This window comes from Schistocerca gregaria, chromosome 4, assembly GCF_023897955.1.
Source record: "Schistocerca gregaria isolate iqSchGreg1 chromosome 4, iqSchGreg1.2, whole genome shotgun sequence".
In the NCBI taxonomy this organism is placed as follows: Eukaryota; Metazoa; Arthropoda; class Insecta; order Orthoptera; family Acrididae; genus Schistocerca; species Schistocerca gregaria.
The window spans coordinates 716754464-716772503 of record NC_064923.1 but is presented as its reverse complement, the minus strand read 5'-3'; the positions used below and the strand labels follow the sequence as shown (position 1 = coordinate 716772503).

The window sequence follows — 18040 nt, the reverse complement described above, 5'->3', positions numbered from 1 at the left end:
CATCGCCATACTGGCGTATCACCCGGCGTGATGGCATGGGGTGCCATTGCTTACACGCCTCGGTCACCTCTCGTTCGCAATGACGGCACTTTGAACAGTGGACGTTACATTTCAGACGTGTGACGACCCGTGGCAGTACCCTTCATTCGATCCCTGCGAAACCCGACATTTCAGCAGGATAATGCACGACCGCATGTTGCAGGTCCTGTGCGGCACTTTCTGGATACAGAAAATGTTCGACTGCTGCCCTGGACAGCACATTTTCCAGATCTCTCACCAATTGGAAACGTCTCGTCAATAGCGGGCGAGCAACTGGCGCGTCACAATACGCCAGTCACTACTCTTGATGAACTATGGTATCATGTTGAAGCTGCATGGGCAGCTGTGCCTGTACACGCCATCCAAGCTCTGTTTGACTCAATGCCCAGGCGTATCAAGGCCGTTATTACGGTCAGAGGTGATTGTTCTGGGCACTGATTTCTCAGGATATATGCACCAAAATTGCGTGAAAATGTAATCACATGTCGGTTCTAGTATAATATATTTGTCCAATGAATACCCGTTTATCATCTGCATTTCTCCTTGGTGTAGCATTTTTAATGGCCAGTAGTGTATTTAGGGCTAATACTGAGAAGGGATATTAAATGGGACGGTTACATAAAATGAGTGCTGGGGAAGGCGAGTGGAGGACTTAGGTCCAATGGTAGAGTTCTGGGAAAATTCAGAGCATCTGTAAAGGAAATCGTCCATACGATGTTAGTGTGAGCATTTCTTTGTTTCAGCGGTTGGAGTAGTTAGGAAGTAGGCTTGACAGATATGCAATGAATTCAGAGTCGTCCTGCTAGGATTAAAACAGGTTGGTTAAAAATATTTGAAATGACAGAAATGTATCTGTATTGTACAAATTCAATACTGTATTTTTACAGGTTATCATATGCTACGAAATATATGTGCTGAGCGAAAGGCAATGTCACAACACTATCATTAAACAAATGCAACAAAGCAGTTCAACTACAGTGTCTGCTAAAGTCTGATCTATATTAGGTAAGTACTCGGCATTGCTTGTGTATGTATTATTTACTCCAATCTTCTATTGGTCCATCTTCTCTTTCTCCTATGATCTGCGGAATGTGTTGCAAGGAAGTGATAAATTAAAACGACATACATGTTGCAGTAGTTTCTTATACATCTCAGAGTTTATGGCCTCATATCTCGTATCATACAATGATATGTTTTTCTAGGTGCATTCAGTGGCATATGTGGACACTTCCACGAAACGTGATGTGATTAGAGTTAGTAGTAAGGAAATGATTAATTAAAACGCCATACATAAGCGACAGTTTTTCACACATCTCTGTACTACGTATCGGTAAATAATGCACTTTTGTAGATACATTCAGCGGCTGGTGTGGATAATGCCTACGAAAAGTGTTGGACTAGAGTTAGTAGCAACGAAGTAATAAATACAAACGTCTTGCTTGGTGCGGCAATTTTTCACGCATTTCAGCATTTGTGACAGCATATCTCCTGAAATATGCGTCGTACAATGACAACATTTTATGATACATTCATTTGTATATGCGAATACTTTCTGAAAAATGTGTCGCGAACACAGTTAGTTCTAAAGAAGTAATAAGTTGAAACGTCATGCTTCATGCGGCAGTTTTACTGCATGAACAATGAAAATGTAGTATACGATACACTTTTTTTCGCCATTTTGTGGAGGACATCATGGATAAAACGTTTTATAAAGGTTTGAAATTATGTTAAAATTTTGTTACAAGTGTTTAAGAGCTCTCATTCTCAAATAATAGATGACTGGAGTATGGGTATTCGGGCGTTGTGGGCTACACTACTTTTTTACTCCCACTCCACCCCTTCGATGTGTAAGTGGTTCTTATCTTCCCAGCGATGATTGTCGGACAGTAATATGTGTACCAACTTTGGTTGAAATCGCTTTAGTGGTTTAGAAGTAGATGTGGGACATACATACATACATATATATGTACATACAGCCATTTTTTTAGTAAGTGATTGTCTGATCTATGATTCAATGGTCTATAATAATAATAATCAACAAAAATATATCAAAGTAATAAGACACATGCTACGAAAATGTCTCGTCTGTTCTTATTACTCTGTTTAAACTAATGAGTCTGGCTATGTGTGCACAGCCGTTAATATTATCTTGTGATCGTACATTTGCATACACTAAAACTACTAAAGGTTCCAACTTATCACCACGTTCCGCAGATCAATAGAATAAAAAAGAAATTTTCTAAGGAATAAACATAGGCACATGTATATACAATCTACACAGTGTCTTAATGTACCATATCATTTAACAGCTCCAAATAAGTAATTCAGCTGCATTGTCTGTCCTAGTTTAATAACATTCCAAAGTCACATAGCGCAACACAAATAAGATCGTCTATGCACAATAGGTTGTATACGTGGAAGAACCCTGGAGATACTAAAAGGTATCAGATAGATTATATAATGGTAAGACAGAGATTTAGGAACCAGGTTTTAAGTTGTAAGACATTTCCAGGGGCAGATGTGGACTCTGACCACAATCTATTGGTTATGACCTGTAGATTAAAACTGAAGAAACTGCAAAAATGTGGGAAATTAAGGAGATGGGACCTGGATAAACTGAAAGAACCAGAGGTTGTACAGAGTTTCAGGGAGAGCATAAGGGAACAATTGACAGGAATAGGGGAAAGAAATACAGTAGAAGAAGAATGGGTAGCTCTGAGGGATGAAGTAGTGAAGGCAGCAGAGGATAAAGTAGGTAAAAAGACGAGGGCTGCTAGAAATCCTTGGATAACAGAAGAAATATTGAATTTAATTGATGAAAGGAGAAAATATAAAAATGCAGTAAATGAAGCAGGCAAAAAGGAATACAAACGTCTCAAAAATGAGATCGACAGGAAGTGCAAAATGGCTAAACAGGGATGGCTAGAGGACAAATGTGAGGATGTAGAAGCTTATCTCACTAGGGGTAAGATAGATGCTGCCTACAGGAAAATTAAAGAGACCTTTGGAGAGAAGAGAACCACGTGTATGAATATCAAGAGCTCAGATGGCAACCCAGTTCTAAGCAAAGAAGGGAAGGCAGAAAGGTGGAAGGAGTATATAGAAGGTTTATACAAGGGTGATGTACTTGAGGACAATATTATGGAAATGGAAGAGGATGTAGATGAAGACGAAATGGGAGATACGATACTGCGTGAAGAGTTTGACAGAGCACTGAAAGACCTGAGTCAAAACAAGGCCCCCGGAGTAGACAACATTCCATTAGAAGTACTGACGGCCTTGGGAGAGCCAGTCATGACAAAACTCTACCAGCTGGTGAGCAAGATGTACGAGACAGGCGAAATACCCTCAGACTTCAAGAAGAATATAATAATTCCAATCCCAAAGAAAGCAGGTGCTGACAGATGTGAAAATTACCGAACTATCAGTTTAATAAGTCACAGCTGCAAAATACTAACGCGAATTCTTTACAGACGAATGGAAAAACTGGTAGATGCGGACCTCGGGGAGGATCAGTTTGGATTCCGTCGAAATGTTGGAACACGTGAGGCAATACTGACCTTACGACTTATCTTAGAAGAAAGATTAAGAAAAGGCAAACCTACGTTTCTAGCATTTGTAGACTTAGAGAAAGCTTTTGACAATGTTGACTGGAATACTCTTTTTCAAATTCTAAAGGTGGCAGGGGTAAAATACAGGGAGCGAAAGGCTATTTACAATTTGTACAGAAACCAGATGGCAGTTATAAGAGTAGAGGGGCATGAAAGGGAAGCAGTGGTTGGGAAAGGAGTGAGACAGGGCTGTAGCCTCTCCCCGATGTTATTCAATCTGTATATTGAGCAAGCAGTAAAGGAAACAAAAGAAAAATTTGGAGTAGGTATTAAAATTCATGGAGACGAAGTAAAAACTTTGAGGTTCGCCGATGACATTGTAATTCTGTCAGAGACGGCAAAGGACTTGGAAGAGCAGTTGAACGGAATGGACAGTGTCTTGAAAGGAGGATATAAGATGAACATCAACAAAAGCAAAACGAGGGTAATGGAATGTGGTCAAATTAAACCGGGTGATGCTGAGGTATTAGATTAGGAAATGAGACATTTAAAGTAGTAAAGGAGTTTTGCTATTTAGGAAGTAAAATAACTGATAATGGTCGAAGTAGAGAGGATATAAAATGTAGACTGGCAATGGCAAGGAAAGCACTTCTGAAGAAGAGAAATTTGAACATCGAGTATAGATGTAAATGTCAGGAAGTCGTCTCTGAAAGTATTTGTGTGGAGTGTAGGCATGTATGGAAGTGAAACATAGTTTGCACAACAAGAGAGTAGAAGGTTTAGAAATGTGGTGCTACAGAAGAATGCTGAAGATTAGATGGGTAGATCACATAACTAATGAGGAAGTATTGAATAGGATTGGGGAGAAGAGAAGTTTGTGGCACAACTTGACCAGAAGAAGGGATCGGTTAGTACGACATGTTCTGAGGCATCAAGCGATCACCAATTTAGTACTGGAGGGCAGCGTGGAGGGTAAAAATCGTAGAGGGAGACCAAGAGATGAATACACTAAGCAGATTCAGAAGGACGTAGGTTGCAGTAGGTACTGGGAGATGAAGAAGCTTGCACAGGATGGAGTAGCATGGAGAGCTGCATCAAACCAGTCTCAGGACTGAAGACAACAACAACAACAACAACATGCACAATAGCGCAACACAAATAAGATCGTCTATGCACAAACTATCTTAGATCGTCTAATGCTATAGCACTGCATTTCGAACACCACATATAAATCATTACATTTATTAACTTGTAAAGATACAGCACTGCATTCGTACAACACACATACACTTTTGTTGTTTCCAATTTTTTGAGACAAGTTGTACAGTACGACCAAAAACCTCGACATAATCTTTACCGTGTAAATTTGTAAGTTTTGTTTCATTAGTATTAATTACGTATGTATGCTCCAAACTGTTTGAATCGTTTTTACAGATATTATTCCGCTACCTTACAACACAATTTGTTTACTGGTGAACAGACAGTAATGTATAGCCTCGTGCAGACAATCATTAGTCGAATTATGAGCATTACTGACGTCTGTGATATACTGATAGTTCGACTAAATCAGTAGCCATTATAGCTCTGTGGCTCATGTATAGGAATGACGATGCCTGTGACAAAGCTGGGAAGGATAACATGGCACACCGTGAAAAGTTCTTGAAACATGCTGGTCCATCTTGGGGCCATTACTATCTAGAAGGCATGTCAGAGTTGGTGAGGCAGACCTTCCATACTAGGGGATTTGTTATTTGCGTCCTTGTTGAGTTAGCTTTCACTTCATCCCTGGTGATCAGTTCCATCATTTGGGTATTCTCTGCATTGGTATGGTGAGAGTGATGTAAGACAACACCTGATCAGTTGGTGTTGTGTTGCCAATCCCAGCACCATAGATGTTTTAGTAGTGGTCAGTGATGGCTGAGACTATTTCGGATTATTGGGTGAGAGTCTGTGCCTGTAACATGAGGAGTTTGGTTATTAGCTGTCATCGTCGACATCGGTCGTCGATTGCGATGTGATGCGTAGTAGGTTCCTCGTGGTCCAGTGAGTCTTGCTGGCATGTTTTCACGAAGACTCCCCCGTAGATGACGGTGGCCATCGTTACTATGCACCCCTTTATCTGCTGCCGTTCCTCTGGAATGTCAGGTCGGGTCCTTCGGTGACTAGGCCCTGGAGAATGGCACAGTGGTAGTTAGTTGTGTATAGGCGCCATTTCGCCTTTTCCTTCCCGTATCGCATCATGGTTTGCCGTTAGGAGGCTTCACACATTGTAACCACCTCTCTCTAGTCGTTCTGTAAGCGGGTAATCACCATTTTTAAGTTGTCCAAGTCTGTGTTATGCGTCGTTGACATTCCGCCTCCTGGAGATGTGTGATGTTCATTTTCCATAGAGTATGACTACGCCAGACTGGCTGTCGTGATCTGAGTGGAATCGTGCAGATGTATGCACTGTGGTCTGAGAAAACCAGCGACCACAGTTCAGCGTCTTGGGCATCAGATGCTAGCTGCCGGGAGATGTAAATTCTATCAGGTCGACTTTCCGAATGGCTTGAGGCCACAAGCATTGCCTCACTTCTCTTCCCATGCGTCACTGAGCCGGAAGTCTCAGACAATCATGCACAGTTCTTAAGAGCTGTTAAAATGAGGCGCCTGATTTTACTGTTGCAAGACACGGTTTAAGTCGCCTCCAAATATGCATCTAGCATAACGCCCTAAGAACAACAGGGCAATGTCTTTGGAGTAGAATGTGCCTTTCTCCTGTTGGTGGGTGGATCTAGATGGGGATTGGTGTTGATGGTATATGTCTCCATAGTGGTGAAGGCCATGCCTATTGCTGTTGGGACCATGGTGAGATCCGTAACAGGAATTCCTTAACAAACGTATGCAGTCACCCCTGCCAAGTCGTCACCAGCAGAGGTGTAATGTATATATCTTGCAATGTGAGGTAGAACAGCCAGTTGTGCTTCCTGTAGGAGTGCAATGTCAATGCCTGATGCCCAGATCACGTCTCATAACAGAGATAATTTTGGGGTCGAACTAATGTGGTTGTTATTGATTGTTGCAATCCTGTATGATTGGCAGCGCAACAAGGCGAGGTTTGGTATCATGTTGTAGGTAATCGATGGGCAAACAATGAGATCATACAAAATCCCATCCATCCCCCAAGGTTGCAGCCTACGTATATTTAGGTTGTGGCCGCTGGAGGCGCCAACACCAACTGGTGGTCAGGATCCATTTCGACGTTGTGGCCCCATGCGGATGTATAGAGTCTTGGCGAACCTTCTGCTTTAGTGTTGTAGGATTTTGACTGGTGAAGATGTGCCAAAAGGGATAGATGCATCCTCTGTTTCGATAGCCCTTTGACTTGCTGTTAGGGTTGATGTCTGTTCATTCAGAGGAGTTGGGTTTACATTAGTGACCTCGACTTCAGTGGGCTCATGGTCATCATCCACACGAACTGCAACCGAGATTTCACTGGGAGTTGACGCTTCCAGACTGGAGACAATGTGACGTCTGTGTTTATGGCGCTTGGGTGACCGCTGGGGTGGCCTTCCATTTCGGTAGACAGCATCGAATCATATTGTTTCAGCACAAAGGCTGTCACTGATACCATCATTGAAGTAAACTCCATCAAGTCGTCTAAGGTATGATCGGCATCTGCTAGTGGTGGTGCCGTTGGTGTCGACATGGCTGTTTCTTACTGTGGAGGCTGTGCAACAGTAGTATTGGTGGCGTCCGATAGGCACTCCGATACAGGATATAGGCGGTGGTGCGAAGTTGCAGGGGCAACGAGAGCCTTCGAGTTGGAGACTCGGAGGGATGTCCGTTGTGTGAAGCGATGCTGGAGACATTCTGATCGAAGATACCTTTTCTGGGTGCATGTTGAACAAGACTGTGATTGACTGCTGTCGCATTGGAACCGTATATCTTGAGGTAGGATGGCACATGACGATGGAGGTCTATAATTACCTGGGGGACGCCATTGAGGACCGGATATATTCGAAATAGTGCCCACCGTTCGGCTACATTAGCCATGAATGGTGCCTTAAGGACGTCCATTACGTTGGCCGACAGGAATTCGAAAGGCACTTCAAAGACCCGAATTGTTCAAATGGTTCAAATGGCTCTAGGCACTATGGAACTTAACATCTGAGGTCATCAGTCCCCTAGACTTAGAACAACTTAAATCTAACTATCCTAAGGACATGACACACATCCATGCCCGAGGCAGGATTCGAACCTGCGTCCATAGCAACAGCGCGACTCCGAACTGAAGCGCCTAGAACCGCTCGGTCACAACGGCTGGCTCCAAATTGTTGGCATGCCTAATCCTGCATGATCGATTGTCACCAGCCCTACGTTAGCCCCCTACTGTGTGTTCCGAATGATCTTCTCATTGGTGACTATACCATGCACTATACTGCATGTTAAAATCACCAATGACGCGACTTGTGATAAGATCCTTGGGAATACACAGCAGGGGGCTAACGTAGGAGCGTGACACTCGTTCACTCAGGATTGGGCATGTGAACAATTCGGGCCTTGATAAGTAGATGCCCACTGTGTCATTTTCCGTGATTTTGCCTTCATCACGAAGAAAGATCTCTACCTCAAGGGCCTTTGGTCCTGCGTAGTCACTGCAGAACGTGAAACAGATTGTTGATATACGGAATGTGCTCACCATTGCTCTGGAGTACTAGATGGCAAGCAAGTAATGGCCACATAAGGTAAACAAAAGTAGCAGTGCTCTCCGCAGGTGGAGATATGGGACGACCACACTGCTCAGCTGCTAAAGTTAGACTGTGCTACTCAGCTTTGGAGATGGACGACATCCAATGAACAGTCCACATCTGAAGTCACTAAGCTCTCCTGATTGATCTATACTGCTGTTACTGCTTCACTACAGCCGACACAGTACTCCAGTACTCTCTGCGTCCTTTTGCATTGGAAGGTCCGCCTCTCGTGACATCTAGCGGTCAACTCTGGTTTCATGTGGGTGTCCAGATACTGTGAAAGGCGGCTACACTGAGTCACAGCGCCAGAGTTTGCGCCAAAGATTATTATTCCGCCGCCTCCACTGGGTCAGTAGTAGTTCAGAGGTTGCCGTGGGCAGTACTTGTTGAGAGGATGTCGAGAGCAGTACTAATTCAGAGGATGTCGTGTGCAGTTGTTGTTCTGTTGGGCGAGAGAGTAGATGCTGTTCGGTTGGTGTAATGTATAGATGGAAGATGTTGCAATGATCACAGTGTGTTTTTCGTCAATATATATGGAGGTAACAAAAAAAAAAATTATTTCACATTTCCTTAATGACAATGCCTCTTCGTCACAGGTTCAGTCAACAAAGCATCTGGCTCGTGTTCATGTATTAGACTTGTAATTCTGGTTTCTATGTGCAATTATAGTATTTCTGGTTTTTCAATTAGTTCATTGTAAATGGTGTTTAAATTTTCTTGTCGTATTGAGGAAGAACCGTGCCAGATATATGTAAGTGGAATCACACTACCACACGCAGAACAGTTACACTTGTGCTTAGTTGTTTCGTAGCTTTTATAGTTGCAGGGGACTTAATTAATCAAATGTGTTAACGGAAATTTCCCTTCATTCTTTATTGTTATTTTATGCAGTCAGATTGCGTACTAATACTAGTCAGGGCCAACCGGTTACGAGACTTCGTAACCGGACACACACGTACTAAAATTATTGCATAATAATTAAGCCCCCATGCAACTTTTGATCAGTTAATCTAGATTTCGTCCAAATGAATAAGTGCTGAACTTAGGGAAAGGGGATTACATCGTAAAATAAGTACTTGTCTAATTAAGAAACACATTCAGTTATTGCCAGGCCTGCAGGCACACTCACCTGCAGTCAGTGGTGAGAGGGTCGTACGCCCAGCCCCCAGTGCAGCTGCCAGTGAGGAAGGGAGGCCGGTTGACGTAGAGGCACAAGTGGTAGACGGTGCAGTTGTACGGGTCTGGGAGGTATCCGGTGGCGTGGCACGTGAAGCCGCTGTCCAGCGTGTGGCAGTCAGACTGTGACGGCGCGACGCACGTCATGTTGGACGCGCTACACCTGGTGCCACTGCTGCAGATCTCCACAGGCATGGTCGTGAAGCCGTCCGTGCCGCTCGAGCCATCCCCCAGGCACACCGACACCTGCGGGTCACGGCCACTGAGGTAAAGCGTCCTCCACATATACTCTGCAAACAACCTTACAAGTAGCATCTGACGAAGATCGATGGTAAAAAAAGCACTCCGTCTTCAGGTCATATGTGGCCCATCGGGACCATCCGACCGCCGTGTCATCCTCAGGAGAGGATGCCGGTAGGAGGGGCGAGTGGGCAGCACACCGCTCTCCCGGTCGTTAGGACGGTTTTATTTGACCGGAGCCGCTACTATTCGGTCGAGTAGCTCCTCAGTTGGCATCATGAGGCTGAGTGCATCCCGAAAAATGGCAACAGCGCATGGCGACGTGGATGGTCACCCATCCAAGTGCCGGCCACGTCCGACAACGCTTAACTTCGGTGATCTCACGAGAACCGGTGTATCCACTGCGGCAAGGCCGTTGCCAATATCGCTGGTGAAGTGAGCACATAATTTGTGCAGCACCTCTTAGGACTCCATAGCAAGTACGCATCATGCAGCTGGAGTTGGACACGTCTATTCGGTGGCGGGATGCTGCGCTCCTATATGGATTCATAGCTCCAATACGAACAAGCTTGATGTTGTTCTAAACGACACTATGTGAACTATCAGCGGCACAATAAAATCCACCCCCACTGCATGCCTGCTCTCCTCGAGCCATATACCACCACCGGAGTCACAGCACAAAAATCCTATTATTAGAGAGTACCACAAGATTAAGGGGGGTAGGACGTCAAACGGGCCGACTTGGAGCAGGAGAGGCACCACAGGACATTTTAATTTCCACTGTTTATACTTTTACAAATAAATTCAAAAACTTTGTCAGCATGACCAGGAAGGATTCAGAATTCACACTCATAGCAGTGGAAGTTCGAAAACATAACGAAATAATTTTCTTTACATGTGAAATTTCATCATTATTTCACTTACTGATGGCAGCATTTGTTGCTATAGGTACACTTTTATTCATAAGTAAGAGAGATTCTTCGACGAATTTTGCACAGCATACAAACCATACTTACAGGTGTATGAAACTATAGAATTTTCCACATCTATTAAGAACTGTGGTACAAATTGAGGTAATTAACTATAAAATTTGTGTCTTTTCTAAACATGAAGTTTAAAATATAACAACTCATTCGTTTTTTCATAAATTAAATAAATTCTAGAGTTTCATACACCTGTAAGTATGGTATGTATGCTGTGCAAAATTCATCGAAGAATCTGTCTAACTTACGAAGAAAAGTGTACCTATAGCAACAAAGGCAGCCATAAGTAAGTGAAAAAATGATGAAATTTCACATGTAGAAAAAATTATCTTGGTATGTTTTCGAACTTCCACTGAAATGAGTGTGAATCCTGAATCCTTCCTGGTGATGTCGACAAAGTTTTATGACTTTATTTGTAAAAGTGTAGACATTGGAAGTTAAAATGTCCTGTGATGCCTCTCCTGCTCAAGTCGGCCCATTTGATGTACTACCCCCCTTAACTTGCAACCACTCATACGGAACGACATAGTTGGGTCGCAGAACATTGAAGTCAAGAAGACCAGCCCTAATCGCTGTTAAAGAACCGACGAACTGAAATATCAGTGACAAAGTTTCATGATGACAGAGAAGCCTCAATCTCGCAAAATTACACCGCTGTGGAGAAGCACCGACGCCGTCGATAAATGGGAGAAAATACCATCTCCAAATTGTGACTGCGGAGCCAAAGAATAAGCAACCGGATATATAATGGAAGATTGTCCAAACTGAGCCTCTCCCACACAGCAGCACACACGACAAATAACTGATTCACAGCTGATTTCAGTCCTCATTTGTGCGCAGCCAGTATCTTGAGAAACGAATGAAATCGGACAGAAAGACGCAGATTTTAAAATTATAAATATGCGGTAATTTCATGGTTCCTAAGAGTGTACTGAGAAAAGGCAAATTTGGTATTTATGGAGTCTTGTTGAATTAGAGGAGATTGTAATAATACGAAACGTCATCGTATTTGCAGACTGCTAATGGCATCTGGAAGCAGATTCAGTTATCGCTACATTAATGTTCTGTTTCTGCTAGCAGAAGCCGCAGAGATCTGTATGAGGTTGTTTACGCGCTTTGTTTCGCGTGGTTAGATTCAAACGTTGTCTGCTAACTTTACTTACAAATTAGCATACTGTTTCCACTTCACGATTTAATAATAAAATTAATTTGACAAATGATAATTTAGGCGCTTGAAATTCTTTATCGAAGTCTAGCTTCATTGGTCAATTTCGAAAATGGCGTTGGTGGAAATATGAAACACTCTTTTCAGTGTTACAACCCCTCTTCTGTTTTGTAGGTGTCACAATGCCAAGAAGTATGTTGTGGTCTGAAATAAGGGGAATGCGACAGAAATGGCGCCCTGAAGATTTCAAGCAATAATGGCTGTCAGGGATAAAGCTAAGACTCTAAAGGAAGCAGCAAGTGGTTTCAATATACCAAAGGAACACTCTTTAGAAAGTTGAATAGAAAGAATATAGATGTAAAGACTGCAGCATATGAAGAATTAGGTAGAGAATCTGTTCTTCCCCAAGGAATTATAAAGGACTTTGTTGATTATTGCCTACTGATGGAAAAGAAGTTTTATGGGTTCACTCATAACGACGTAAGCCGAACGGCTTGTCAGCTGGCAGCAAGAAATGTAGTCTGCAATCCATTCAGTGATCATATGGCTGAAAAGGCATGAATGGACACAAGAATCAGCTTTAAATACGAAAACCTGAAGGAATGTCAGATGCTCCAGCTTCGGCTTTAAACGAGGTGTCATTAATTTTTTTTATCTTCTTGAAACTAAATACGAGAAACATTCTTACCCTCGTGACCAGCTATTCAGTCGCGCTGGATGGACTGGGGCGCTTCAGTCATGGACTGTGCGGCTGGTCCCGGAGGAGGTTATAGTCCTCCCTCGGGCATGGGTGTGTGCTTTTGTCCTTAGGATAATTTAGCCTAAGTAATGTGTAAGCTTAGGGACTGATGACCTTAGGAGTTAAGTCCCATAAGATTTCACACATATTCGATTTGGACCAGATATTCAGTGTTGACGAGTCTGGTCTTAGTGTAGTGCAAACAAAAATTCCACCTGTAATTGTCAATAAGGGAATAAATCAGATGGGAGCCCTCGCTGCTGGATGGAAGGGAAGTGTAGCGACGATCACCACGTGTATGAGAGCAGGTAGGAGCTTCGTGCATCCGCACGCACCAGTTTGACAGACAGACTAACGAAAGCTGCATCTCCTGGAGCTATTGGAAAATGTCATATCTCAGGCTGGATACAGTCTTATCTATTCATTAAACTGTTAACCCACTTCACTCAGCCTACAAAACCTACAGCTCAGTCCCCGACCTTGCTCATATTGGGCGGACATTATTCTCATACCAGAAATATAAAGGTCTGATAAAAGGAAAAGGTAATCATGTAACTATCTTCTGCTTGCCACCTCATACTACACATGGACTTCAACCCCTCAAGAAGACTTTCTGGGTTTCCCGAAAGACATATTAAAATGAAGGAATAAGACAGGCACCACGAACAGGTGGTATGGACACCTCTGATATTGCGGAGAAGTTCGGAAAGATATACGCCATTGTCCAAAGAGGTGCAAGAGCGGTCAATGGACTGATATGTGCCGGCATATACACTCCTGGAAATTGAAATAAGAACACCGTGAATTTATTGTCCCAGGAAGGGGAAACTTTATTGACACATTCCTGGGGCCAGATGCATCACATGATCACACTGACAGAACCACAGGCACATAGACACAGGCAACAGAGCATGCACAATGTCGGCACTAGTACAGTGTATATCCACCTTTCGCAGCAATGCAGGCTGCTATTCCCCCATGGAGACGATCGTAGAGATGCTGGATGTAGTCCTGTGGAACGGCTTGCCATGCCATTTCCACCTGGCGCCTCAGTTGGACTAGCGTTCGTGCTGGACGTGCAGACCGCGTGAGACGACGCTTCATCCAGTCCCAAACATGCTCAATGGGGGACAGATCCGGAGATCTTGCTGGCCAGGGTAGTTGACTTACACCTTCTAGAGCACGTTGGGTGCCACGGGATACATGCGGAAGTGCATTGTCCTGTTGGAACAGCAAGTTCCTTGGCCGGTCTAGGAATGGTAGAACGATGGGTTCGATGACGGTTTGGATGAACCGTGCACTATTCAGTGTCCCCTCGACGATCACCATAGGTGTACGGCCAGTGTAGGAGATCGCTCCCCACACCATGATGCCGGTTGTTGGCCCTGTGTGCCTCGGTCGTATGCATTCCTGACTGTGGCGCTCACCTGCACGGCGCCAAACACGCATACGACCATCATTGGCACCAAGGTAGAAGCGACTCTCATCGCTGAAGACGACACGTCTCCATTCGTCCCTCCATTCACGCCTGTCGCGACACCACTGGAGGCGGGCTGCACGATGTTGGGGCGTGAGCGGAAGACGGCCTAACGGTGTTCGGGACCGTAGCCCAGCTTCATGGAGACGGTTGCGAATGGTCCTCGGCGATACCCCAGGAGCAACAGTGTCCCTAACTTGCTGGGAAGTGGCGGTGCGGTCCCCTACGGCACTGCGTAGTATCCTACGGTCTTGGCGTGCATCCGTGCGTCGCTGCGGTCCGGTCCCAGGTCGACGGGCACGTGCACCTTCCGCCGACCACTGGCGACAACATCAATGTACTGTGGAGACCTCACGCCCCACGTGTTGAGCAATTCCGCGGTACGTCCACCCGGCCTCCCGCATGCCCACTATACGCCCTCGCTCAAAGTCCGTCAACTGCACATACGGTTCACGTCCACGCTGTCACGGCATGCTACCAGTGTTAAAGACTGCGATGGAGCTCCGTATGCCACAGCAAACTGGCTGACACTGACGGCGGCGGTGCACAAATGCTGCGCAGCTAGCACCATTCGACGGCCAACACCGCGGTTCCTGGTGTGTCCGCTGTGCCGTGCGTGTGATCATTGCTTGTACAGCCCTCTCGCAGTGTCCGTAGCAAGTATGGTGAGTCTGACACACCGGTGTCAATGTGTTCTTTTTTCCATTTCCAGGAGTGTATTCACTAACCTGAGGTGTTTTCACGGACACTGATTTTATTCAGCTGCAGACGAAGCATAACAGATTTCTGACAGCCGTGAAGTACTTCTCAAAGATGAAGATGATGCCCTACAAACTTCTGGAAAGGAAACCGGTGGTAATTCGAAGAAAGGCGACAAGGGGTGAGCGGAAGGGCGGACAGCAGGTCTATCAACAACTGAAGGCAATGTCAAGCCACAACACATCTCTTCAGTCTCAAGTGCAAAAAAGAAGTCGGAAACCACTTTTGGTTGCTGTCCAGTTCACCCTACAGACATGCATTAAAGTTTTCCATAGACAGGAAACGAAGTGAACAGAATTTACAGCAGAAGAAAACATAATCACAGATGTTTTCCTATATAGACCTAACAACGGTCACCAAGTGAAACAAAGATGAAAGTTCTAGCGAGGAAGAGGAATTAGAAAGGCTATCTCCTGGCAGTTCAAATCTGTCGGAACCTGTAGGGAAAGAAGTTCCTGAAACGATGATCCATAATGCCTGTTTTGTGATGAGGCACTTAAAAAGTCAAAATCTGGAGAACTTTGGGTTTAATGAGCCACGTGTCAGGAAAGGACCCATCTGTTGTGCACTGGGCGTAAGACTGAAGTGTTCATTTGCGGTTTTTACTCGCGAAAAATTGTAAATTATGAATTGAAATTGTGGTTTGCAGCTAATAAAAACAACTTTACTATTCATTTACTCTACAATTTGTGATTTTCTGTCAGATGAGGTCAAAATATAACCTAATAATTTCATTAATAGAAATGGTAACTAGCAATGTTTGTTTCATATTACCACCCCATTTCAAAATGGTCATAATGTACAGCAAGGTAAAAAAATCTACCGTAATTCTTGAACACACTCATTTTTTATCAAAATTATTTTTGATCCTTTATCATATATGTATAAACTAGCACAGATGACTTTTATGCTGCAACTGCCAAACTTTAAATTTAGTATTTTGGTTCAAACGAAAAAGTGTTTGATATTACTTCCACTTTCCCTCCTCATTTTCTACGAGGGGTGCTTCAAAAAGTAAGTTACACACGTCGTCCACAGCTAAGATCATTGCGCAAAAAGAGTGGTGCACTGTCACAGAAAGAAGTGCACGTCCTGTGTTTCCTGCATCACCGTCCTGTTGGGGTACGGATGGCAGGTCCAACACAGGATACGAGTGAAATGGCGCAGCAAATGGAAAACTGCTCCAAAGTCAAAGTACGCGGGACAGTACGATTCTTGTGGGCAAAACGTCTAAATTGCACACAGATTCACCGTGAAATCCTAACAGTGTACGAAGCCTATTAAAAAAATTCCGGAACATTCATAATTTCGGGCCAATGGTGTGCTGTAGCGAAATGCGGTTGGCATCCCTGCACACACGTGTGTTTAATGTGCAATTGCCGTAAGTTTCCTTGTTGTATGTCAGGTAGTTATTCTTCAGTGCTGTATCGAACAGAACGTTGTGTCGCACAGTTTGCGAATTTCAAGATGGGAGTGTTAGAGGAGCAATGTGTCTGCATTACATTTTGCGTGAAACTCAAGAACACCTGTACAGAGACGCACCAAATGATGCAGGAAGCCTACGGTGGTGATGTACCTGGTGGTTCACAGGGTTTAAAAATGCCCGGACAGAACTTAATAATGACCATCGTTCAGGACGCCCTTCACGTCTACCCACGACGCTCGTGTCAGGAATATCAACGAAATTGTGCCAATCGAGGATTCACTGCACGGGAGATTGCAGAAGAATATAAGATATTTGTGGGATCATGTCATGAAACCCTGGCACAGCATCTTGGAATGCGTCGTGTTGCCGCCACGTTCGTCCCACGGCTCATTAGTCAAGGCCAGAACGACCTTCTCCTCGCAACATGTGAAAAGCTTTTGGATCACGCAAATGAGAACGAGATGTTCCTTAAGAGAATCATAACTAGTGATGATGTATGGGTCTACGGTCATGATGTTGACACGTTGAAAGGACGGAGATGTGCAACGATAGAGGAGATAAAGGAAAATTCGCAGAGGGCGCCTCACGCGATTCAGCAAAAGGCGAACCACGACAGCGAAACGTGTCCTTAGAAATATTAATGAATTACAGTGCTGGTAAACCCCTTTCGTTATTTGATTTTCAAACAGCTGAGCAAAACTGAAAGTACTCAGACATTTCTCTCTTTACTTATTCTGATCATCACTTTAACTGACACACAATATTTTTAGCGCAGCGCAATCTGACTTTCAATAATCCCTACAAAAGAATGGCCCTGACTAACAATAACCTATACCTTTCATGAATCACTTATCTCACAAAAATCTTCGCTACTCGAACTACTGCAATACAGAGAGCGCCAATACTGTCAGCTAAATAAAAGATTCTAACTACTGAAGGCACTAACTACTGATAGGCATAGTTTTGATAGAGAACAAACAATGTATTTACCTTAATAGTATATATATATATATATATATATATATATATATATATATATATATACTCCTGGAAATGGAAAAAAGAACACATTGACACCGGTGTGTCAGACCCACCATACTTGCTCCGGACACTGCGAGAGGGCTGTACAAGCAATGATCACACGCACGGCACAGCGGACACACCAGGAACCGCGGTGTTGGCCGTCGAATGGCACTAGCTGCGCAGCATTTGTGCACCGCCGCCGTCAGTGTCAGCCAGTTTGCCGTGGCATACGGAGCTCCATCGCAGTCTTTAACACTGGTAGCATGCCGCGACAGCGTGGACGTGAACCGTATGTGCAGTTGACGGACTTTGAGCGAGGGCGTATAGTGGGCATGCGGGAGGCCGGGTGGAAGTACCGCCGAATTGCTCAACACGTGGGGCGTGAGGTCTCCACAGTACATCGATGTTGTCGCCAGTGGTCGGCGGAAGGTGCACGTGCCCGTCGACCTGGGACCGGACCGCAGCGACGCACGGATGCACGCCAAGACCGTAGGATCCTACGCAGTGCCGTAGGGGACCGCACCGCCACTTCCCAGCAAATTAGGGACACTGTTGCTCCTGGGGTATCGGCGAGGACCATTCGCAACCGTCTCCATGAAGCTGGGCTACGGTCCCGCACACCGTTAGGCCGTCTTCCGCTCACGCCCCAACATCGTGCAGCCCGCCTCCAGTGGTGTCGCGACAGGCGTGAATGGAGGGACGAATGGAGACGTGTCGTCTTCAGCGATG

At 44.6% G+C, this 18040-nt stretch overlaps 1 protein-coding gene and 1 pseudogene across 1 annotated transcript in view; both read right to left on the bottom strand.

Annotated features, from left to right (window-relative positions):
• LOC126365919 (uncharacterized) overlaps positions 1 to 18040 on the bottom strand; it is a 54957-nt gene that overhangs the window by 19674 nt on the left and 17243 nt on the right. Inside the window, exon 3 of the mRNA XM_050008666.1 lies at positions 9453 to 9745. Within this exon, the coding sequence (XP_049864623.1) occupies positions 9453 to 9745 (293 nt within the window). The remainder of the gene's footprint in view (positions 1 to 9452; positions 9746 to 18040) is intronic.
• Positions 10042 to 10159, bottom strand: LOC126268407 (5S ribosomal RNA; annotated as a pseudogene).